Source organism: Heloderma suspectum, chromosome 15 (assembly GCF_057233095.1).
Source record: "Heloderma suspectum isolate Gila_16-S chromosome 15, 16-S_ref, whole genome shotgun sequence".
NCBI classification, from domain to species: Eukaryota; Metazoa; Chordata; class Lepidosauria; order Squamata; family Helodermatidae; genus Heloderma; species Heloderma suspectum.
This window is the reverse complement of record NC_139472.1, coordinates 23,702,071-23,726,337: the sequence shown is the minus strand read 5'-3', so window position 1 is coordinate 23,726,337 and position 24,267 is coordinate 23,702,071. Positions and strand designations below refer to the sequence as shown.

General features: G+C 52.8%; 1 protein-coding gene across 4 annotated transcripts in view; it reads right to left on the bottom strand.

Moving 5' to 3' along the window:
• Positions 1-24,267, bottom strand: part of CAMTA1 (calmodulin binding transcription activator 1) — a 155,002-nt gene that overhangs the window by 75,005 nt on the left and 55,730 nt on the right. For all 4 annotated transcript variants that reach the window (XM_084822152.1, XM_084822150.1, XM_084822149.1 and 1 more), the window contains one exon: positions 23,992-24,126. In XM_084822152.1, coding sequence (XP_084678278.1) covers positions 23,992-24,126 — 135 coding nt within the window. The remainder of the gene's footprint in view (positions 1-23,991; positions 24,127-24,267) is intronic.

The window sequence follows — 24,267 nt, the reverse complement described above, 5'->3', positions numbered from 1 at the left end:
CCACAGAAGCAGGGCAGCAAATGTGCTGCCACACAAAGCCCTGATCCAGGCAAAACATTCTTGCCTATTTGTTTCCAGTGATTTTTGGGAGTCAGAGTTGAATGTCCGTTTAATGCTGCTCCTGCTCTTACTGTGGTCACTTTATAGTATTCTTGGCATGTTTTATTATTATTTTTGACTTTAACGTTTTATGAACTTTAAAAAAAAAGTGTTGTATGGTTATTAGCTGCTTCAGGGAGCCAGAACAGGATAGAAATGCAATCAGTCAATCCCCAGACCGTCCTGCTGTGGCTGGATCAGGGCTCAGTCTGTGGAGCACATCTACCGCAAAAGGCACACGGAGGTCGGAAGCCCAAACAGTCCAATGCAACCCAAGCCCAGAACCAGGGTCTTCCGGGGACTCCAGGGGTGTCACCAGCACGACAGATCAGTCCAAAGAAGCAAGGCCAGGCAAGCCAGGGTGCCCGGTGCCAGGAGCTGAGAGGGGCTGCTCCAGCAAGCGGCAGAGCTCAGTGAAGAGCCTATGACCCAGAGCTCCCAGAACTCCACCCAGGGCTCAGCTTCATCACCTCCAAGGCATCGGGAAGAAGTCCTCCTTGTGAGGAGGGCCCCACGCAAGAGGCGTGCTTTGCTCAGCGGGAGCCTTCCTTTGCAAATGGGCACTCCTTTCACGGGTTGCTCTGCCAGCCTCTCGAGACACGGATGACCTCAGGGGAGAGGGGGCTGCTCAGCTTCTGTCTCGGGGTGGGGATCCCCTCCTCCTGCAGGGATGGGCCTGCGGCTATCTCCCCCGAGGGGCCAGGAGCATCCCAGCAGGGGCTGCTCTCTGTCTCTGGGAGCGCCAGCTCCTCCTCCAGCAGGGTCGGGTCACAGATGGCAAATGCCACCTGGAAGCACTGCACCACCCCAAGGGGCACAACGATGGATCCCCCTGCGCACTGCTCAGTGGGGCGATGTGGGCAGTGGGGGGCCTGGCCAGTGCTCGGAAGAGGCGGTGTCGAGTTGCTGCACATTGCCCTACATGGAGCAATGGGCTGGGTTTGCATGGGGAAAAGCAGCCCCCCTGTGTGGTACCGGCTGAGTCACTTCCAGTGGTGGCCCCATGGGGACCACATGAAACCAAGGATTCGGCAGGTACAGAGAGCTGCTCCTCCCAGCACCAGCTAAAGCCCTTTCTCCATGCTGAGTGGGGCATGGGGAAAAGGTACCCACTGATATCATCCAGCCTGTGGAGGACCTGGCAGCGGTAATGCCCCCCCCGTCCCCTGAGTGCCACACTGATGCTCTCAGTAGCACCGGTTGGTCCTGGAGTTCTCTTACAGGCTCCTGCCGGAATCTGGCTGAGATGAACCCAGAGTAGCCTTGCTGGGAAGCAGCTGCAAACTGCAAGGTCTCCAAACCTCCCCTTCTGAAAAAGAGAAAGGTTTTACTAAACTCTCCTACAGCTTCATTGGCCTTATTTCATAGAAGCAGCGAATAGTAGGGTTGGAAGAGGCCTATCAGACCCTCGAGTCCAACCCCCTACTCAATGCAGGAATCCAAGTCAGAGCATCCCTGACAGAGGGCTGTCCAGCCTCGTCTTGAACGCCTCCAGTGTGGGAGAGCCCACCGCCTCCATCAGGAATAGCTTCCATTGTCGTACTGCTCCAACAGTCAGGAAGATTTTCCTGATGTTCAGTGTCATCTGGCACTTCACCCGTCCTCCATGATTGTTCAAAGAGAATAGACAGCGGTTCTGAGAGCTCTTCTGCCAGTTCCTTTATGACTCTAGGATGCAGTTCACCTGGCCCTGGAGATTTGAACTCATTCAGAGTCATTAGGTGTTCCTTGACCATGTGCCTATCGATCTCAAGCTGCAATCCTGCCCCTTCAGCCTGCACTTCGCCTTTGCCAGGGGGCTCATAGAACCTCTTTCGGGTGAAGACTGAGCAGAAGTAGGAATTGAGCACCTCTGCCTTTCCTTGGTCATTTCTTATCATTTTGCCATCCTTATTTAATAGCTGAACCACCATTTCTTTCCTCTGCCTTTTACTATGCACATAGCTGAAGAAAGCCTTTTTGTTGTTTTTAGCATCCCTCACTAACCTCAGCTCGTTCTCAGCTTTAGCCTTCCTGACGCCATCCCTGCAATTCTGTGCTACTTGCCTGTACTCTTCCTTTGTCGCTTGGCCTTCTTTCCACTTCCTATATGTGTCCTTTTTTGTTTTCAGGTCATCCCTAAGCTTTTTGTGAAGCCACATTGGCTTCTTCTGTTGTCTTCCACCCTTTTTTCTTGTTAGAATTGTTTCTAATTGTGCCTTGAGAATTTCCTTTTTTAAAAGCTCCCACCCATTTGGACTCCTTTCCTCGTTAGAGTCGCTTGCCATGGGGCCTTACTTATCATTGTTCTGAGTTTATTAAAATCAGCTTTCCTAAATCCAAGGTACGTGTTTGACTACACTTGGCTTTTGCGTCCTTTAGAACCAAGAACTCAAGTATAACATGGTAGCTTTGCCCCAGAGTTCCCGTAACTGCTACTTTATCCACTAAGTCATCTCTGTTGGTTAGGATCAAGTCAAGGATAGCCTATCTTCTAGTTCCTCCCTCCACTTTCTGTAGGAGGAAATTATCAGCAGCCCAAGTCAGGAATCTCTTGGAGGGGCCATATTTTGCAGAATTTGTCTCCCAACAAATATCGAGGAAATTGAAGTCTTCTATTATTACTACATCATGCTTCCTTGAAACATTGGCTATTTGCTTGTCAAAGGTTTCATCCTCATCTTCTCCCTGATTGGGTGGCCAGTAGTAGACTCCAACCACCAGGTTCCTTTTATTCTTTGCTCCATTTATTTTAACCCAGATGCTCTCGATGGGGCTACAAAGCTCATCCTTCTGCATTTCTGTGCAGAGATATGTATTTCTAACATATAGTGCAACTCCACCTCCCTTTCAGTTCCTCCCTTTGTTTCTGAACAAGTTATAGCCTTCAATTGCCGTATTCCAGTCATGGGAGTTTCAGTTACACCTGAAACAAAAGCAAAGAACTGAGCAGAGCAGAGTTCAGCAAGCTGCTCCAGCTGGTCCAGGAACTACAGAAGCAAGCAAGCTCCCAGAGAGCGAGCGATCAGAGCGAGCAAACAGGGGGAGCAAACAGGAGTTGGCCAGGGGATTTGCAGTGGCAGGGGAGACAAAGACTAAGAGGTAAGTGGGCTGGAGGAAGCCCAGAGGGCTGTCCTTTGTCCTTCTGAGTGGCTGTGAGCTCACCAGGTGCTCCTGAGAGCTCCAACTGAATTGGGTGTGTGTGGCCTGAGTACTCCCAGTGTCAGGGTTGGATCTGAGCCCATAGAGTCCCAAAGCAGCTCTGATTCTGAGGAAGAGATACAATCCATGGGAGAGGAACCTGCTCGTTTTTCAGAGGTGCAGCTGGAGAGGCCCCCCCTGCTCACATTCCTGGGTGCGACAGTGACCCTGGCATGGAGACGGAGGGACAACTTGAGCTTCTAGACACAAAGCGCGGGTGCAGAGACAAGCAAGTGGTTGCGGGCACCGAGAGGAGGCGCTCAGCCCGATTGGCGTGATGACATTGGCGCCCCGAAGCCCCACAGGAAAGGGGGGGACTCTCCCCTCCTACTCCTTAGGTTCAGAGAGTTGCCGCGCTTTTCTCCAAACGGAGACCAACTGACACCCTAACGCTTAGAATCCCCTGATAGGCAGCTCCTTTGAGTTTTCCACTTAGTCTCAGGCAATTAGCATCTGTAAGCATCATTTGGTTGAATGGAAAAAGCCTTGGAAAAGAGTCCTTTTGTCTGTGTGTTGATTCTGGCTACTTGAGGATTTCAGAAGGCAGCAGGGGCGCTCCCGACATCCAGCAACTGTGTGGGCAGGAAGCATCAGGCTGTTTCCCGCCTCCCAGCTGAACAGAGCAGAGGAAGCTGCTCCAGCTGGTCCAGGAACTACAGAAGCAAGCAAGCTCCCAGAAAGCGAGCAATCAGAGCAAGTGAACAGGGGGAGCAAACATGAGTTGGCCAGGGGACTTCGGCAGGGGAGGTCAAGAGGGAGCCCCCCCTTTTTTTTAACATTTCTTTTTCCATTTATTTGTCTTGTAACACACACTTCCATACCAGTGGGACTCTGTTTTTAACCTCCAGTGAGTAAGGGCCAGGCACAGCCTACTCAAGAACAATCAGAAAGCTAGACACAAAAAGGGAAACAGACTATGGAAGGACAAGGCTCTCCAGTGGTGGTGACCTGCAAGGTGTGTGCAATGTTTGTTTTCTTGCCTGAGAACAACATGGCCTACACCTGCAACAAGTGCAAGCTGATCACGCTGCTGGAAGAAAAAGTAAGAGGACTGGAGCGGTGAGTGTTGACCCTCCAGGGAATAAGAGAACATGAAGAGTTCTTGGACAGAATGGGGGAACTACAGCAGCAAAGGGAAGTACAGGAGCTAGAAGAGCAACAGCAAGCTGAGGCAGAAGAGGGAAATGGTGAGGTGAGGAAAAATGCTGTAGAGGATACTCCTTGGAAAAGGGTGGCAGTTAGGAGCAGAAGAACTAGAAGCCACTCTGCACCAGTGGAGGCAGTGGAAGTAGGGAACCATTTCCAGGTACTTGAGGATGAGAATGGAGGGCAGCCTGCAGGGGAAGAATTACAGGGGAACCTGCATGAGAGCGAGCAAGAGGCTGAAGGTCAGTCAAGCAGAGGCGATGAAACCAAGGCCTACAACAAGGAGAAGAGTAGTAGTAGTGGGAGACTCCTTCCTGCGTGGGATCAAAATTCAAATATGTCACGAAGACCCGTGGACTCGCCAGGTGTGTTGTCTCCCGGGAGGACGGATTAGAGATGTGACTGAAGGGTTGCCTGCACTCACGAAGCCCACTGACAGGGATCTCTTTCTTCTCATCCATGTGGGAACAAATGATACCGCCATCCTTCCAGTAGTCAGAAGATAGAAAGGGAAAGAAAAATACTCCAGGTGAATGACTGGCTACGAAGGTGGTGCCAACGAGAGAGATTTGGATTCTGGGACCACGGGCTATACTTCCTGGAAGATGGGCTGTTGGCAAAGGACGGGTTGCACCTCACAAAGCTGGGAAGAATGTGTTTGGCCACAGCATGAAGAACTTCATCAGGAGGGCTTTAAACTGAATGCTACAGGGAAGGGAGATGTAATGTTGGGGGTAGAAAATGGACGAAGGCTCATGCACTGCAATGGAGAGAACAGCTTTAATAGCGCCCCAAAATAATCTTCACAAACATGTAGGAAGAAAGCTAGACCATGAAGCACATGATCTTCAATGTCTATATACTAATGCTCAGAGTATGGGAAACAAACAGAACGAACTTGGAACTCTTAATACAGGAGGGAAATCATGACTTGTTAGGTGTAACTGAGACTTGGTGGGATGACTCTCATGACTGGAATACAGCAATTGAAGGATATAACTTGTTCCAAAAGAACAGGAGGAACAGAAAGGGAGGTGGGGTTGCACTATATGTGAAAAATACATATCTCTGCACAGAAATATGGGAGGATGAGCTTGGTAGCCCCATCGAGAGCATCTGGGTTAAAATAAATGGAGCAAAGAATAAAAGGAACCTGATGGTCGGAGTCTACTACCGGCCACCCAATCAAGGAGAAGACGAGGATGAAACTTTTGAAAAGCAAATAGCCAATGTTTTAAGGAAGCACGATGTACTAGTAATGGTGGACTTCAATTCCCCCAATATTCTGCAAAACATGGCCCCTCCAGGAAATTCCTGACTTGTGAGACAGATAACTTCCTCCTACAGAAAGTAGAGGAAGGAACTAGAGGATCAGCTATCCTTGACTTCATCCTAACCAACAGAGATGACTTAGTGGATAAAGTAGCAGTTACAGGAACACTGGGGGAAAGCAACCATGTTATGCTTGAGTTCTTGGTTCTAAAGGAAGCAAAAGCCAAGTGTAGCCAAATGCATACCCTGGATTTTAGGAAAGCTGATTTTAATAAACTCAGAACAATGATGAGGAAGGTCCCATGGCAATTGACTCTAATGAGAAAAGGAGTCCAAGATGGGTGGGAGTTTTTTTAAAAGGAAATTCTCAAGGCACAATTACAAACAATTCCAACAAGAAAAAAAGCTGGAAAACAACAGAAGAAGCCAATGTGGCTTCACAAAAAGCTTAGGGATGACCTGAAAACAAAAAAGGACACATATAGGAAGTAGAAGGAAGGACAAGCAACAAAGGAAGAGTACAGGCAGGTAGCACAGAATTGCAGGGATGGCGTCAGGAAGGCTAAAGCTGAGAACGAGCTGAGGTTAGCGAGGGAGGCTGAAAGCAACAAAAAGGCTTTCTTCAGCTACGTGCATAGTAAAAGGCAGAGGAAAGAAAGGGTGGTTCAGCTATTAAATAAGGATGGCAAAATGATAACGGATGACAAAGAAAAGGCAGAAGTGCTCAATTCCTACTCTGGCTCAGTCTTCTCAGTCTATGACGCCCCTGGCAAAGGCGAAGTGCAGGGTGAAGGATCAGGATTGCAGCTTGAGATTGATGGGCATATGGTCAAGGAACACCGAATGACTTTGAGTTCAAATCTCCAGGGCCAGATGAACTGCATCCTAGGGTCATAAAGGAACTGGCAGAAGGGCTCTCAGAACCACTGTCTATTATCTTTGTGAAATCATGGAGGACGGGTGAAGTATCAGATGAGTGGAAGAGGGCTAGTGTTGTCCCTATCTTCAAGGAGGGTAAAAAGGAGGAACCTGGGAACTACAGACCAATCAGTCTGACATCAATCCCTGGGAAAATTCTGGAGCAGATGATAAAGTGATCCATCTGGAAGCACCTTGAAAACAATGCAGTGATGACTCGAAGCCAACATGGATTGGTCAAGAACAAATCCTGGCAGACTAATCTGATCTCATTTTTTGATCAGGTAACCTCCCTTGTGGACTGTGGGAATGCTGTAGACAACATATACCTCGACTTCAGCAAAGCTTCCAACAAAGTGCCCCACGATCTCCTGATGAGCAAACTAGCTCAAAGTGGGCTAGATGGAACAACGATCAGGTGGGTCCACAGTTGGCTATAGAATCGGACTCAAAGAGTGTTTATCAATGGGACCTTCTCAAACCGGGGAGAGGTAACATGGGAGAGTACCGGGGAGAGGTACTGGAGGGCTCAGTCCTGGGCCCAGTGCTCTTCAACATTTTTATTAATGACTTGGAGGTAGTGGTGCAGGGAATGCTGATTACATCTGCAGTTGACACAAAATTGGGTGGGATAGCTAATACTTTGGAAGACAGAAACAAAATTCAAAGTGATCTTGATAGACTGGAGTGCTGGGCAGAAAACAACAGAATGACATTTAATAGGGATAAATGCCAAGTTCTGCCCCTAGGAAAAAGAAACCAAAGGCACAGTTACAAGATGGGGGATACGTGGCTCAACAACACTACAAGCGAGAAGGATCTTGGAACAGTTGTCGATCACAAGCTGAATCTGAGCCAACAATGTGATGTGGCTGAAAAAAAAGCAAATGCTATTTTGGGCTGCATTAAAAGAAGCATAGCTTCCAAATCCCGGGAAGTACTAGTTCCCTTCTACTCAGCACTGGGTAGGCCTCATCTGGAGTACTGTGTCCAGTTCTGGGCACCGCACTTGAAGAACAATGCAGACAAGCTGGAGAGGGTTCAGAGGAGGGCAACAAAGATGATCAGGGGACTGGAAACAAAGCCCTGAGGAGAGACTGAAAGAACTGGGCCTGTTTAGCCCTGAAAAGACTGAGGCACTCTTACAATAGCACTCTTCAAGTACTTGAAAAGTTGTCACAGAGAGGAAGGCCAAGATCTCTTCTCGTTCATCCCAGAGTGCAGGACACGGAAGAATGGTCTCAAGTTCCAGGAAGCCACATTCCAGCTGAACATCAGGAAAAACATCCTGACTGTTAGAGCAATACGACAATGGAAACAATTCCCTAGGGAGGTGGTGGGCTCTCCCACACTGGAGGCATTGAAGACGAGGCTGGACACCCACTTGTCAGGGATGCTCTGACTTGGATTTCTGCATTGAGCAGGGGGCTGAACTCAATGTTCTTGTGGGCCCCTTCCAGCCCTACTATTCTATGACCTATCATGTCAGAGTTTCCCTCTCGTATTAAGAGTTCAAGTTCGTTCTGTTTGTTTCCCATACTCTGGGCATTAGTGTATAGACATCAAAGACCATGTACGTCATGGTCTGGCTTTCTTCCTACGTGTTTGTGAAGACTATTATTGGGCGCTATTGGAGCTGTTCTCTTCGTTGCGGTGTGTGAGCCTTCATCCACTGTTACCCCCAACTTTATGCCTCCCTCCCCTGTAGGATTCAGATTAAAGCTCTCCTGATGAAGTTCTTCATGCTGTGGCCGAACACATTCTTCCCAGCCCATGTGAGGTGCAACCTGTCCCTTGCCAACAGTCCATCTTCCAGGAAGTATAGCCCGTGGTCCCAGAATCCAAATCTCTCATGCCAGGACCACCTTCATAGCCAGTCATTCACCCAGAGTATTTTTCTTTCCCTTTCTATCCCTCTTCTGACTACTGGAAGGATGGATGAGAAAACTATCTGGGCCCCAAAGTTCTTGAGTTTCCTTCCCAAAGCTTCAAAATCCGACATGATTTCTTCGTAGCTCTGCTTGGCGGTATCATTTGTTCCTACATGGATGAGAAGAAAGAGATCCGTCAGTGGGCTTTATGAGTGTCGACAACCCTTCAGTCACGTCTCTAATCCATCCTCCTGGGAGGCAGCATACCTGGCGAGTCCACGGGTCTTCGCGACATACTTCGGTTTCGATCCCACGCAGCAAAGAGTCTCCCACTACTACTACTCTTCTTCTTGTTGTAGGCCTAGGTTTCATCGCTTCTGCTGGGCTGACCTTCAGCCTCTTGCTCACTCTCATGCCGGTTCCCCTGTAAGTCTTCCTCTGCAGGCTGTCCTGCAGTCTCATCCTCAAGTACCTGGAAACGGTTCCCTAGTTCCACTGCCTCCACTGGTGCAGAGTGGCTTCTAGTTCTTCTGCTCCTAACTGCCACCCTTTTCCAAGGAGTATCCTCTACAGTATTTTTCCTCACCTCACCATTTTCCTCTTCTGCCTCAGCTTGCTGTTGCTCTTCAAGCTTCTGTTCTTCACTTGCTGCTGTAGTTCCACCATTCTGTCCAAGAACTCTTCGTGTTCTCTTATTCTGTTGAGGGTCGATACTCGCTGCTCCAGTCCTCTTACCTATTCTTCCAACAGTGTGATCAACTTGCACGTGTTGCATGTGTAGGCCATGTGGATCTCGGGAAAGAAAACAAACATTGCACAGACCTTGCATGTTATCACCACTGGAGAGTCTTTCCTTCCACAGTCTCTATTCCCTCTGTGTTTCTAGCTTTCTGATGGTACTGGGATAGCCTGTGCTTTGTCCTCTGTTCACTGGGGGTTAACATCAGATTCCCACCAATATGTAAGTGTGTGTTACAAAAAAAGACATTGAAAACAAAATTTTAGGGACCCCCCCCCTTGCCCTCCTGTTTGCTCGCTCCCTGGGAGCTTGCGTGCTTGTATAGCCCCTAGACCAGCTGGAGCAGCTTTCTCTGCTCTGCTCAGCTAGGAGGCAGGAAACAGGGTGGAGAGATCTTGGGGGAGAGATCTTCATTCATGGGCAGAGAGATCTTGGAAGAATCTTTCAGAGGAGGAGCACCAAGGTGTGTGTTTGCTAAACGCTCTCCTGTGCAGGTTTTCCAGGCTAAACTCCCCCTCACCCCATCCCTTGTTTTGAAGCAGAAAATTAGAGGTGCTTGTATTACACCAACATTTTTCCATTGTGATGCTAATAGCAGCTGAGGAGGGGGAGATTTTGATCAGAAAAACAGTGGGGGGGGGGACTTCTTTTCCAGCACAGCTGCTCTGATAAAGACTGAAGCCCCAGCACCTCGTTCAAAGTGAAAAAACCCTGGGAAGATCCCCCACCATTGCATCTGTCTCATCTCCAAGTCCTAGCTGTGACAGAGAAACTCCTTCTGCATCCTTCCCCAGTGTGGTGCCCTCTAGATATGCTGGCCTGCAACTCCCATGATTTCCAGCCAGCCTGGATGCCTTTGGGTTCACCTTTTGAGGCTCTGCCTGTCTATACATTCAAAAGTCAGCCCAGAGCTTTCCAGGAGAGCAGGCCGAGGCCTCACCAACCCAGAAGCAACCACTGCTTCCCCAGCACGAGGGCACTTGCCCATTCTCAGCCATTGTCGCTTCCACCTCAATCTCACCCAACCACTGCCTCAGTAAGTGGCAACGGTGGGGGACCATATCTGCCTTAAGAGCCAGTTTTTGCTTGCCTGCCCCATTTGTTTTTGCTAACGTATCAGGACAGGCCACCTTCAAGCCAACTTCCCTAAGGTGGATCCTAACTCTGCAAGCGGTGTCGCGCCCTGGCTGCCATGCCTGAAGGACCGAGTCCCAAAGCAAATTCTCACTTCCAAGCCCAGCAGTTAACCCTAGAATAAACCACGGGTTCACTGCTGGGTTGCTCAGCCCATGAACAACCCAGCGCTCCAGGTTCCCACGTCACACTCACAATCCTTCCAGAAGGCAGGAGTGAGGAGCTTGCCGGAGGCAGTGCACTCACTTCCTGGAACCCAGCAAAACAGGGATTAATTAACCCACGGTTTGCTGCCATTACATGCAAGCTGGCCCTTAGCCTAGTAACTTACAGCACAAGCTAAGGCATGTTTTCTTGGACTGAAGCCCCAATTTAGTCACAAGAATGCATTCTGAGCTGCAGGTCTGGCTTAGCAAACCTGTTTCAGGACTGAGCCAGAGTTGCAGGCTCATACTCACATTCTTGGTCATGACTGATGGCAAGAAGCAAGTACACTGGAACAGAACTGAAGTGAGAGTGAGGTTCATCTCACCTCTTTGTTTCTTTTCTCAATTCCCTTCCTGATGATGGTTTTCTCTCTGCATGTTTCCCAACTAAAATATCCTCTTGCACTGAGGATGTGCCTCCGGGAGAAGGGGGGCTTGTGGTAGTGGGAGATTCAATAATTAGACATATAGCTAGGTTTGTGAAAGGTGTGTAGATTGCATAGTGAATTGCCTGCCTGGTGCAAAGGTTGCGGACATCACGCACCGCCTGGACAGAAACGTGTAGATAGTGCACGTCATGAGTGCTGAGATGGAGTCAGTGGTCGTGGTCCATGTTGGTACCAACGACGTGGGGAAATGTAGCCATGAGGTCCTGGAAGCCAAATTCAGGTTGCTAGGTAGGAGCTTGAAATTCAGAACCACCAAGGTGGCTTTCTGGGAAATGCTACCTGTTCCATGCACAGGGGCAGCTAGACAGGCGGAGCTGAGAAGTCTCAATGTGTGGATGAGACGGTGGTGCCAGGAGAAGGGGTTCAGATTCGTTAGGCACTAGGGAACATTTTGGGACAAGCTGGGCCTGTACAAGAGGACGGGCTTCACTTGAACCAAAATGGTACCAGACTGCCGGTGCTAAACATAAAAAGGGTGGCAGAGCAGATTTTAAACGAAACCCTGGGGGAAAGCCGGCAGGAGCTGGGAAGCATATGGTTCGTGTTAAATCATCCCAAAGGGATGAAGACGAAAATGTTTTGGATTGCCCAAATGTAGAAGGGGAGGAAATAGGCCAGGAGCACATGGTAGAACATAACAGCCAGTCAAAGGGGCCAATGTCCCATAGCAAAAGATGCACATGTCAGAGGCATCTGGGGAGGGATACCATATACAGATGTTTCTGTGCGAATGCTAGAAGCCTCTGAGCCAAAATGGGAGAGTTGGAGTGCTTGGTTTTAAAGGAGAACCTGGATATAGTGGGCATTACAGAAGCCTGGTGGAGTGGAGAGAACCAGTGGGATACGGTCATCTCTGGATATAAACTCTATCAGAAGGACAGGGAAGGGCATACTGGGGGAGGTGTTGCCCTGCACGTCAAAGAGGGCATAGTGTCGAGCGGGCTAGAACACCTAACAGGGGCAGGCTCCTCCACAGAAGCACTGTGGGTGACAATACCAGGCTCCAGAACTAATTTAGTGCTAGGACCACGCTATCATCCCCCAGACCAGAATGATCAGAGTGACCCTGAGATGGAAAACGAAATCAGGGAGGCCTCCAAACAAGGAAGTGTTGTAATAACGAGCGACTCCAATTACCCTCACATTGATTGGATAAATGCACATTCCAGCCATGACAAAGAGGTTAAATTTCTTGATGCCCTAAACAGTTGGTCATGGAACGGACCAGAGGGGTGGCGGCCTTGGATTTAATCCTAAATGGTGTCACCCAGGACCTAGGACAAGATGTAAATGTTGTTGAACCACTTGGAAACAGCGGTCAGTGTTATCCGATTTTATATATATTTAAGTGGAAAATTGCCCAGGAAGTCCAACACAGTCACATTTGACTTGAAAAGAGGAAACTTCTCTAAAATGAAGGAACTGGTGAAAAGGAAGTTAAAAGGGGGAGTCAAGAGGATTAAATCTCTTCAGAATGCTTGGAGATTGCTCAAAACCACAATAATAGAAGCCCAGCTAAAATGTATACCACAGGTTAGGAAAGGTAGCACCAAGCCCAAGAGGTCGCCAGCATGGTTAGTGAGCAGTGTTAAGGGAGCTATTAGAGAAAAGAGGGCTTCCTTCATGGAAGTCTTGCCCAAGTGAGGAAAACAAAACGGAGCACAAGCTTGCACAAAGGCAATGCAAGCGGACAATAACAGATGCAAAAAAGCATTTTGAAGAGCATATAGCTAACATCAAGGCCAACAGTAAAGAATTCTTTAAATATATCAGAAGCAGAAAACCAGCTAGGGAGGCAGCTGGACCATTGGATGACAATGGAGTTGAAGGAGTACCGAAGGAGGACAAGGACACTGCAGAGAAGCTGAATGAATTCTTTTCATCCATCTTCACTGCAGAAGATATAGGACAGATACCTGTGCCTGAACTGATGTTTTCAGAAAGGGAGTCTGAGGAACTGAGGCAAATAGTGGTGACAAAAGATGAAGTTCTCAACCTTATTGATAAATTGAAAGCAAATAAATCACTGGGCCCAGATGGTATCCATCCTAGAGTTCTCAAAGAACTCAAATATGAAATTGCTGATCTTCTTACCGAAATATGCAACATGTCTCTAAGATCAGCCTCTATACCAGAGGACTGGAAGATGGCCAATGTAACACCAATGTTCAAAAAGGAATCCAGGGGGGAACTGGGAAATTACAGGCCAGCTAGCTTAACATCTGTTCTGGGTAAATAGGCTGAAGGCATTAACTTCTATATATATAAAAGTCAAAAACTGTGTGTGGGTTTGTGTGTTTGTGGTTGGTTGCAGGGCCATCTGTAACGCAGGGAATAAGGGGGGCTGCCCTGGGTGTACTCACACTGTAGGGGCCCACTGAGCCTGCCATTTGGGCCCTACAGTTGCTGCCCCTTTTACTTCACAATCTCACTTGCCAGAGCGTATGACAGAAGTCACTGGGTTGCATTATTACTTTGTTTATACGTTCCCTTACTAACAAGGACCCCCTCTCAATCATGGTGCAGGCCAGGTTTCTGATTTCGGCTATGAGTCATCCTACTGGCCATCTTTCTTTCTATTGGTCTCTCTCCCATTCACTCTGACTTCCTTCACCTTGGATTGGCTGGCCGCCATTTGTTCCCTCCCAAGTTCCAAGAAACTCGTGGTTTCTTTTCTGACTGTGCAGAGCATTTAGTTTCTCTCCCCTCTTCCTGCAATATCCAGCGAGCAAGCAAGTTAGTGTAAAATATCTTTACCCCTTTCAATGGCGGATTTATCTGTTAGGTGTGTGATTAACACTAATGCGAAACGTGGTATGGTGTGTGCTCGCCTGTCTGAGGGGCTGGGATGACACAGTGGAATGGAGACTTGGGGCTTTATTCATAAAAGAGTGAACTAGGGGGAATTGAGAAGGCAATTGCAAAATGAAGGACAAAATAGCCGAGTTTTACGTGTAGCTGAATTGAAGATTTTTGGGTCTGTGTGTTTTGTGGCTGGTTGCAGGGCCGTCTGTAAGACAGGGCATAACGGGGAGCTGCCCTGAGCCTAATCACACTGCAGGGGCCACTGAGCCTGCCATTTGGGCCCTAGAGTTGCTGCTGCTTTTAGTTCACATTCTTACTTGCCAGAGAGTATGACAGGAGTCACTGGGTTACATTATTATTTTGTCTATACTTTCCCTTACTAACAAGTACACCCTCTCAATCATGGCACAGGCCAGGTTTCTGATTTCAGCTATCAGTCATCTATTGGCCATCTTTCATTCTATTGGTCTCTTTCCCATTCACTCTGACTTCCTTCACCTTGGATTGGCTGGCTGCCGTTTGTTCCCTCCCCTTTACTCATGCTTTCTTTTCTGACTGTGAAGAGCATTTAGTTTCTCTCCCCTGTTCCTACAATATCCAGCAAGGAAGCCTCTGCTGAACGTTTTAATAGTGGTAGGAGATTCAGTGCGGATTATACTGTAGTAGTGCTTACAGATTCAGTCTCTTGGATTTTTAGTAGTGTTTTTTATTCAATCTGCTCATTATAATTGTGGTGCTTTTTAAATCAAGTCTGGTGGATTCAATTTTTCACCTTTCTTATGGGGCCTTTCTGAGAAGCATAAAACTACCTTAATGTGTTTCTAACAAATATTGCCTATGACAAAATTACATCCCGGGCAACGTTGGGTATATCAGCTAGTTAAAGATAAAATTAGTAAGCATATAGAAGGACAAGCCCTGCTGAAAAAGCATCAGCATGGTTTCTGCAAACTGAACAACAACAAGTCCTGTCTCACTAACCTTTTAGAGTTCTTTGAGAGTGTCAATAAACAAGTAGACAGGGGTGATCTAGTAGACATCATTTACTTGGACTTCCAAAAGGTTTTTGACAAAGTCCCTCACCAAAGACTCCTGAGCAAACTTAGCAGTCATGGAATAAGAGGTCAGTTCATCTTATGGATCAGTTTAAGTTAAACTGGTTAAAGAACAGAAAGCAAAGAGTAGGAATAAAGGGTAAATTCTCCCAATGGTGGAAAGGAAATAGTGGGGTCCTGCAGGGATCTGGATTAGAACCAATGCCTTTCAACCTGTTCATAAATGATCTGGAATTAGGAGTGAGCAGCGAAGTGGCCAAATTTGCAGATGACACCAAATTATTTAGGGTGGTTAAAACAAAAAGGGATTGTGAAGAGCTCTAAAAGGATCTCTCCAAACTGGGAGAACAGGCATCTAAATGGCAAATGCAGTTCAATGTAAGCAAGTGTAAAGTGATGCACACTGGGGCAAAACATCCCAACTTTAAGTATAGCCTGATGGGATCTGAGCTAGCGGTGACCGACCAGGAAAGAGATCTTGGGGTTGTGGTGGACAGCTCAATGAAGATGTCAACCCAGTGTGTGGCCGCTGTAAAAAAGGCAAACTCCATGTTAGGCATAATTAGAAAAGGACTTGAGAATAAAACTGCCAACATCATATTGCCCCTATACAAATCTATGATGCGGTCACACTTGGAATACTGTGTCCAGTTCTGATCACCACACCTAAAAAAGGACATTGTAGAGATGGAAAAGGTGCAGAAAAGGGCAAGTAAAATGATCAAGGGGCTGGAGCATCGCCCCTAGGACAGACGGTTACAACAGCTGGGATTGTTTAGCTTGGAAAAAAGGAGCATAAGGGGAGACATGATAGAGGTCTACCAAATTATGCATGGTGTGGAGAATTTATTATTTATTTATTATTAAATTTATTAATCGCCCATCTGGCTGGTCACTCAGCCACTCTGGGCGATGAATGTGGATAGGGAGACATTTTTCTCCCTCTCTCAAAATACTAGAACCCAGTGGGGTCATCCTATGAAGCTGATTGGTAGGAGATCCAGGACAGAGAAAAGGAAGGTCTTCTTCACACAGCACATAGTTAAATTATGGAATTCGCTACCACAGGATGTAGCGATGGCCACCAATTTGGATGGCTTTAAAAGGGAGTTGGACGAATTCCTGAAGAAAAAGGCTATGTGTGGCTACTAGTCTTGATGGCTATGTGGTACCTCCAGTGCCAGAGGCAGTGAGCCTATGTACACCAGTTGCTGGGGAACATGGGTGGGAGGGTGCTGTTGCATTCATGCCCCACTTGTGGGTTCTCGGTCGACAGCTGGTTGGCCACAGTGTGAACAGAATGCTCAACTAGATGGACCCTTGGTCTGATCCAGCAGGGCTCTTCTTATGTTCTAATGAAAAGCTTAGCTTAGATCTTTCCAGCTGCCTAGATGTCTAAGTCACACTACTGGCATGCCGAGGAGTGGGTACCGATGAGGTTGGAAAGATCCCACAGGCAGAGTGGGGGCGGGGGGTGGTCACAGGTCTACAATTAGGAACAATGCTCCTACGGATGAGATGTGGGCTGCTGGGTCACGCAACTGGGATGACGCATAGGGAGGGCATCTCTCCAGTCTTCATACAGCTGCATCAGCTCGCAGACTGTTTCTAGTCTCCATTCAAGGTGCCGCCTTTGACCTTTCCATGGCTTGGGTCCTACCAGATTCCTTAAAGGGCTGCCAGCTTCCCCACTGCCCACCTACTCAAATCATCCAGAGGCCTTCAGAGGTGGGCTGGGCCACGGCCTTCTCAGTTGTGGCCCTGACTTTGGAAGGCTCTCCCCAGAGAAACTCACCCCAACTCCCAACATCTTTTCAGTGCCAAGTGAAAATGCTTCTTCAGTTTTAGAAGTATTGGACTGGTTTAGTCATATTTAACAGTAGGCCTATTAAGATCAATGGGACTTTTAAGTTAGTCATGACTAATATAATTCCTAAGGTGGGGTGCTTAGATGTTCATTCAAGCTGGCTCTTCCAGGGGGTGCCAGGGCACAGAGGGGGACGAGGACTCTCCAAAGGACCCCATGGTAAAATTATTGAATTTTTGAGGTATCCCTATTTACATTTTTCTGTCAGCTGCTCTTTGGTAGTAGGGGTGGACATCCTGAATTCTTGAAAGACAGAACTTTCTCTAAAGGGGAGGGGCTGGTTTAGAACAACAACTGTCAATGGACTAGCAGTACAGAGGGAACTTAGGAGAGTTAGTCAGGAAGTGTCTAAAAGGGGAGGTCAAAACATCCTTAAGCAAGCAGATTCCGGACATTCGCCACAGGCCAGAAGGATCCTGGTTGTCTGAACAGATTCCCATGTCATTGAGGCTGCTAAAGGAGCCAAGACTCCTTTAAGAGACAAGACCTCAGTCACTGCGAGGTGGAGCCAACCAGGCTAAATGCACCCACACTGTTGTTTAAGGCTCAGTACAGATCTGCTCCTTGTTGGAGCAACATACTGACAGCCTTGTCTGGTCTTCAGCCCCGCTCAGAGCTTTTTGCGGTGCTGATCTCTTCCCATTTTGCTTCTCTGAGAAACCTGAACTTAGGGATGGCAGAAAATTCTGCCATGGATTTCAGTGAGGCCGAATGCACTGGCATTCGGCTCCCTGAAATCCGTGGCGGAACGGCCTCCCACCACCCCCCGCGGATTCCCCCCGGGACGAAGCTTACCCGGGGCGGATGTTCCGCCCGCGGCGGCTCCAGCGGCTGGTCTTTCGACCAGTTGCCGCAGCTGCCATTTGCATCTACTGTTTGCTGTGATAGGCTACGTAAGTATTTATGTAGCCTATCACGGCAAGCAAAAAACCCCACAAAACAGCATGTGCAAATGGCGGCAGCTACGGTGGCCGCCATTTGCGTTCCCTATTTTTCGGCGGCCGCTATTTGCGTTCTTTTTTTTCGCCGTAATAGCCTACGTAAATATTTACATAGGCTAAAACGGCAAAAAATAGGGAACGCAAGTGGCGGCCGCCGTAGCCACCATTTGCGTACACTGTTTTGGGTTTTTTTTGCCTGCTGTGATAGGCTACGTAAATACTTACGTAGCCTATCACGGCAGCCTGGCTGGATGCAAATGGCGCCTGCTACGGTGGCTGCCATTTGCGTCTGCAGCAGCCAGTCCGCGGCTGGAACTCCGGCTGTGGACGGCCCTGGCCGGCTGCTCTGCGGAGCCGCCGTGGAGCGGAGCCGGCCAGGCAGGATTCCGGGGGGGAGGACCGGATCACCTCCTCCCCCATCGAGGATTCCAGGGGAAAGGACAGAACGCCTCCCCCCCCACCGCAAATCAATCCGCAAAAAGGTAAGAGACTTTTTGTACATCTCTACCTGAACCAACCTGACCCTTGCTAAAGATCTGACCATAGCAAAACTTTGCAAGCCAGGCTACAGTGTAGAGCATCAACAGAACCCACACCCTGAAGGGTACAGATAGCCAAGCTGGCAGCTGGAGTCTTATGAAGGGGAAGAGGTTGGTGGAAGCCCACCCTCTGGCTGCTGGAGCACACTGACAGAGACTTCCCCACTGCATGTGGCACTACCAGCATAGCTCTACTTGCTGCTGGCCAGCCAGACGCCAGACTCCAGCCCCGTCTCAACAAACAAGGAAGTGTCTCTGCAATGGTTGTTGGAAGGAGACTGGCGTGCCTATGCCCACCCACCAAACAGATATTGGTTTCTCATTTATCACCTTGAAAATATGCGTAATTCTTCCATATGAAAAGTCAAGATTACACCACTTAATATTTTAATAGCTGCCAGTATCTTACTTTTCTTCTTCCTGCCCATTTGTGCCCACATCCAGCTTGTGCCCAGGGCCAACCTGGGCCTAGAGATGGGTCCAAAGCTCTCACTGCCACTCAGAAGTCTCTCCTGCCTGCCTACTGGAGAATGCAGCTGCTCAACGCAGGGACCCTCTCTCTTCTGCGCCCTGGACAGCGCCTGGCATACAGCCCTCTGGCACTTCTGAGGATGCTCTAGGGCTCAGCTGGCTCAGAGTCCTCCTTACAATCCCTCTTCCCTGCCTGGCCACGACCCCGTGGGAGACTCAAGATGTGGGGAGGGGTCCATGGCCAGTCAGAGGGGACAAGGATACCCAACAGAAGATAAGCTACGCTGGAACACCTCCTCCCCCCACCCACCCCATCATGGCACCATAATTCTTGGCATTACCAGGCCTTTTTCCATGACCAAATGTGATCCCTAACGCCACCAAAGTGATGCTTGAACTTCTGAACGTACAAGTAGCATGCAACTCCCAGGTCTCTGACTCAAGGGAACGCCACAACCCCATAATGGCCCCTCCCCACACACCCCTCCTCGCAGCCAATGCTCTGCCCCCCCCCCTTTGGGTGCCCACCTGCACACTCTGGTGGCCCATCCTCCTCTGAGATGGCTCCCCACTCCCCCAGGTCCTGCTTACCCACCTCTTTCCACCTGCAGACATCCCGCACCTCCAGCTGTGCCGGAGGGCAATTCCCATGATGGGAGCTTATTACTTCCTGCATTTATATCCCACCTTTCCTCCAAGAAGCCAAAGGCAGCATACACGATCCTCCTCCTCCTCCTCTCCATTTTACCTTCACCATGACCCTGCAAGGTAGGTCAGGCTGAGAGTCGGTGACCGGCTCAAAGTCACACTCTGCGCTTCATGGCCAAGCGGAGACTGCAGCCCAAGTCTCCCCAGCCCGGCCCGGCCCGGCCCAGCCCAGCCCGGCCCGCTCACCACTCCAGCACACTGGCGGCTCAACACACCCGGGGGGCCAAGCCGGGGAGGAGGGCGCCGCCTAGTACACGCGGGCTCGTACGTGCCCGACGCCACGGCCCTGCCCGATGCCCGAGCCGCCGCCGCGGAAAAGCGGCGCCGAGGTCGCCACCAGCCCCGAGGGCGGCCTGCTCACGCGCGAAGGGGCCGCGCGCCGAGCCCGCGCCAGTCGCGGGGCCGGGGCCTCTGCTCCGAAAGGCGCCGGCCCGGCCCGCCTTCCGCCGGGGGGCTGCGCGGGCGGGCCCGGGGCGCCACCGCTGGGGCTCGCCCGCCGCCCCTCCGTGACGGGCTTCTGCGCGGAGGAAGAGGCGCCGGAAGCGCGCGAGGGCCGCGGCTGCGAGGCGCCGGCCTCCGGCCCCCCGGACGAGGCCCGAGCCGGCCTGGGCGCCGCGGCGGGCCCCAGGGCGAAGCAGCGGCGCGGCCACGGAGGCGCCCGCTGCGCCTCTGCCGCCGCAGGGCGGCCCGCGGCGCTGCGCGGACGGGGAGGGCCGGAGGCGGGGCGCGCCGGGCCGGCCGCCGAGCGGCGCCTTCCGCGGGGCGCCGCGCCCGCCGAAGCGGCCTCCTAGGCCGGGCGCCAGGCGCAGGCCAGAGCGGCGCTGGGCGCGGCGGCAAGGGCGGGTCCCCGCCACGCGCGCGGGCCGCGGGCTTCGGGGCGCGCACCCCCGCCGCACCTTCGCCTCCGCACCCCCGCGACGCGGCCCGCGGGGCCCGCGCGGGGAGAGCCGGGGCGGCGCCGGGCCCTGGGGCGCCCTGCCGCGGGCGGGGCAGCCGCGCCCGCAGACTCACCTGGGAGGCCGCCCCATCCCCGCGGCCGCCGCGCCGGGAGCCCCGCGCCCGGCCAGCCAGAGGCGCGCGGCCCGCCGGCGCCCTCCGCCCGGGCGGCCAATCCGCGGCGCGGACGGTGACATCAGCCCGCGCCGGCATTGGGGCAGCGGCGCCTGCGCTCGCGCGCCGCAGCCAATGAGGAGCCGCCGGGCAGCGCGGCCCGCGGCGCAGCAGGTCCCCGGCCGGGACGCGCCGTCGGAGGCGGCGGCGGCAGCAGCGGCCGGGCCGTCTCCGCGCCGCGGCCGGGCGCGCCGCGGCTCCGGGCGGGCGGCCCAGGCGCCGCCCCGCTCGCCACGGCTCCGCGCCCGCGGGCAGCCCGGCGCCGGCGGAGGGGCGCTCCGCATCATGGCCGTGCGCGGCGGCTCCGGCGCCGCCTCGACCCCGCGGGCCGGGTCTGCGTCTGGAGCGCCCGAGCTGGGGCGGCGCGGCCCCAAGTTCCTAGTCCTCCGCACTGGCGCAAAACGCCCGCCTCGCCCCCGTGCGTCTCCCCCGGCAAGGCCCCCCTTCAGCTGCCATGGGGAACAGAGAGGCGCTCCTGGCTGCTGCCGCCCCACCTTCGCAGGGGAGCTGCGAAGGTCCCCAGATGGGAGGAGGCGCCAAGGGCGGCACCCAAGACGCCCTCTGGGTGGGTGGGTCGGGGGCAAGACTGGGGGCAGCACCCCCAGGTGGCCGTGGAGGCCACTGCCATGTTTCTCCAGAGTGCCGTGTGTCCTCCAGGTGGGTGGACTGGTCACCTTGGCAGGCTGGCGCCATGAAAAAGGCCCCCGGGCCCAGCAGCGCCCTTCCTTGGCACCTGCGCCTCGCCCCTCTTGGACACCAGAGCAACCTAAGGGGGCAGTACTGAAGGCAGCCCTGGGCCCAGTGACCGTGGAGGCCCCACAGATGCTGCCAGTGGGGTCTCTCCAGAAGCCCCTCGTGCCCCAGCATTTAGACTGGGCATTCCCACGCAAACATGCACATGCCTGCGTGCAGGACTTCCCCCCAACTCTACAGGATTGTTCTGAGGCTAAAATGGAGCAGAGGAGGACGACCGCGTCCGCGGTCTTGGGTCCTTGGAGAAAAGGCACGATAGAAATGCACCAAATGAATGGATGGTACGAATACAACACCACAGGTGGGGCTCCTTTCCCCCTTCGGCCTTGACCCCCTTGGTGCACCATCTCCCAGTCTAGGCCCTACGGCGACTCACCTGTCCTCCCTCCGCTGCCACCATTCCTGCCAAGCAGGCCACCACACACGTTTCCCACACCTCTTCTAAAATCCACCTGGGGCGGATTTCATCTGTTCAGTTTTCAAAGTACCTTCCTTCCGCTTTTTCCTCTGCATTCACACACACCCTCCTGAACGGGCTGCTAGTTCTGAGCAGTAGTGCTGCAACCCATCACCGGGGGCAGGTGTGCTAAAGACCCCCTTCTCCCCACCCCAGCCTTATGTGTAATACAGATTGTAAGCATAAAACAGGAACAATTGGCAAATCTGGGGTGAGCGTTTGCAGAGTTTCTAGGGCATTAGATGTCCCAGGTCTCCCCACCACACACGAGCAGTGTTCAGCGGCTGAACGTGCACAGCTCTGTTAGGCTGCGGCAGGTCGAGGAGCACTGAGAAGCTGCAAGAACATTGCACAACTGCCTGATGTGGTCCCCTCGCCCTGAGCCCCAGCGCAAAGAGACAGGACTTTCTCATTCATCACCGTGAAAGAGGCACAGTTCCTCCATTGGAAAAGTCAAGATTATGCCACTTAATGTTTTAATCAGTGCCAATATATTACTCTTCTTTTTTGCCCGTTTGTACCCTGTCCAGCTTGTGCCCAGGGCAAGTACTCCCACTGCCCTCCCCTGAAGCACGCCACTGGCTTTTCATGGGTGGGGGAGTGGTGGGGGCTTTGCCCTAAAAGGCAGCAAATACATCTTCTAAATCCGTCCATGTGAAGAACTTCTGCGTGCGATGCAGTGCTGCGCCACTTCGCAGGGGTGGCTGACAGGCTTTTGAGCCCTGAGCCAGTTCAGGATCTGTGGGCACAGGCAGCTGCCAGGCGGGGGCTCTTTGGTGCTGCCAGTCTCTGCTCTCCCACTGCCAGCGCAGTTGCCCCTGACGGTCAGCGCCCAGCAGGCCCACTGCTTGGGGGAGCATGCGTCTCGTGCACTTCTGCCCGCCCTGCGCTGACAGCAGGCGTGGGGATGGCGGTGGAGAGCGCGTCCTGTGGGCCAAGGAAAGGCCCCTGGGCAAACCCTCTGCGAGTACACCTGGCTCCACTCGCCTGCCATGTGAGCTGCCCAAGGTAAGGGATGTGGAGCACGATGCACGGTCGTGATGCTAACTACAGATTCTGCTCCTCCTTTGCTGGAGCGTCGCTGGGAGGTGCTGAGCAGCAGCTGGACTGGAAGGCCGCCCAGGCCCCGCCCAGTCTGAGTGGCAGAAGGGGACCCCTGACTGCCCAACTGTCGGGGAAGAAGCAGGCCGGGGCAGCTCTGCCTCCAGGGAGGGTGTCTGGGCACCTCCCTGCCCCTCACAAGGAAACCCCCAAGCCGGGGGCTGGCTTCAGGCGCTCAGCCCCATCCCCCCCCCCCCCGTCACCATGCCTCCTGGGCAAGTGCTCTCCCCTCTGCTCCCCAGCAGATCTGAAAGAAAATGGGGCAGCAGGGGGAAGCGCTGCAGCCACTTCCATCTAGGTGACCCTGGTGGGCAAATTGGCTGGTCCCCAGCGCCTACCTCGCTTGCTCCCCTTGGCTGCTCTCTGCCAGGCTGGCTCCTCGCCGGCCAAGGGCAGAGGTGCCTCTGCGAGCACAAGGCGGAAGTGCCCAGGGGCAGGGCCAAGGGCCGCCCCCTTCCCATAGGGCCTGCTGGCTTCGGTGCCTTCAGGAGGAGCGCCACACTCATCTCTCGGCCCCGGTCTCGGTGCCGCAAGAGCGGAGCGTCCGCCTGCTGGGCTGGCTGCTGCTGCGTCTGGCCTGGGGCGCCCCGCTCCAAGAATGGCCACGGTCCCAAGCAAATGAGGCCGCAATCTCGTCCGAGGCCCGTGCTCAAAGCATAGACAGAGAGGACTCGGCAGCCTCCAGAACCCCCAAAGCCTGGGAGTCTGTGACAGTGTGGGGAGTCGCTCGAGAAGCCTTTGCTCCCTCGGTGTGGCCGCTGCCACCTGCTCTGCGTTCAGCGGAGCTCACCTGCTTGAGGGCTCCAGCGGCGCAGGGGCAGCCGGGGCGTGTCTTCTGCAGGGCAAAGCGGCAGGCTGCGCACTTCGTGCCACAGGGCAGGCGCGCGCTCACCCTCCCTGAAGCCCGGGGCGGCCGCTGGAGGCCCTCCAGACGCCCTGGCTTACGACTCCCATCAGCCCAAGACAGCGCAGCCCATGGTGAGGGAGCCTGGAGCTGCAGGCCGGGGCCTCGGAGGTTTCCCACCCTCAGCCTGGAGGACAGGGACAGCCTAGGTGAGCCTCCCTCCACCTGGCGCCCAGCACGAAGCGAGGCCTCCTCAGCCCTCAAGCTGGTGCCCCCCCCGCGCTGGCCCAGGCCCGCCCTGTGGGACTAGCGTTGGCTTCACTCACCGTCCAGGGACAGCCAGTCGTGCTGGGAGGAAGGCAGGCTTGGCAACGCTCGTGCTTTGTACTCGAAGACCACCGAGTTGGAGATGATCTGGTTGTTGAAGGCCACCTGGAGTGTGACCAGCCCCGTGTCATGAGCTGGAACACAAGAGGGGCGGGGTGGAATCTGGCATGTTTCCAGATGCAGCTCCGATCCCCAGGAGCGGGCCAAGAATCTCCCCCAGCCCCTGCCCGCCTTCCAGAGGCTGCCTTGGGCCAGGCAGCTCCCCCCTCGCCCCC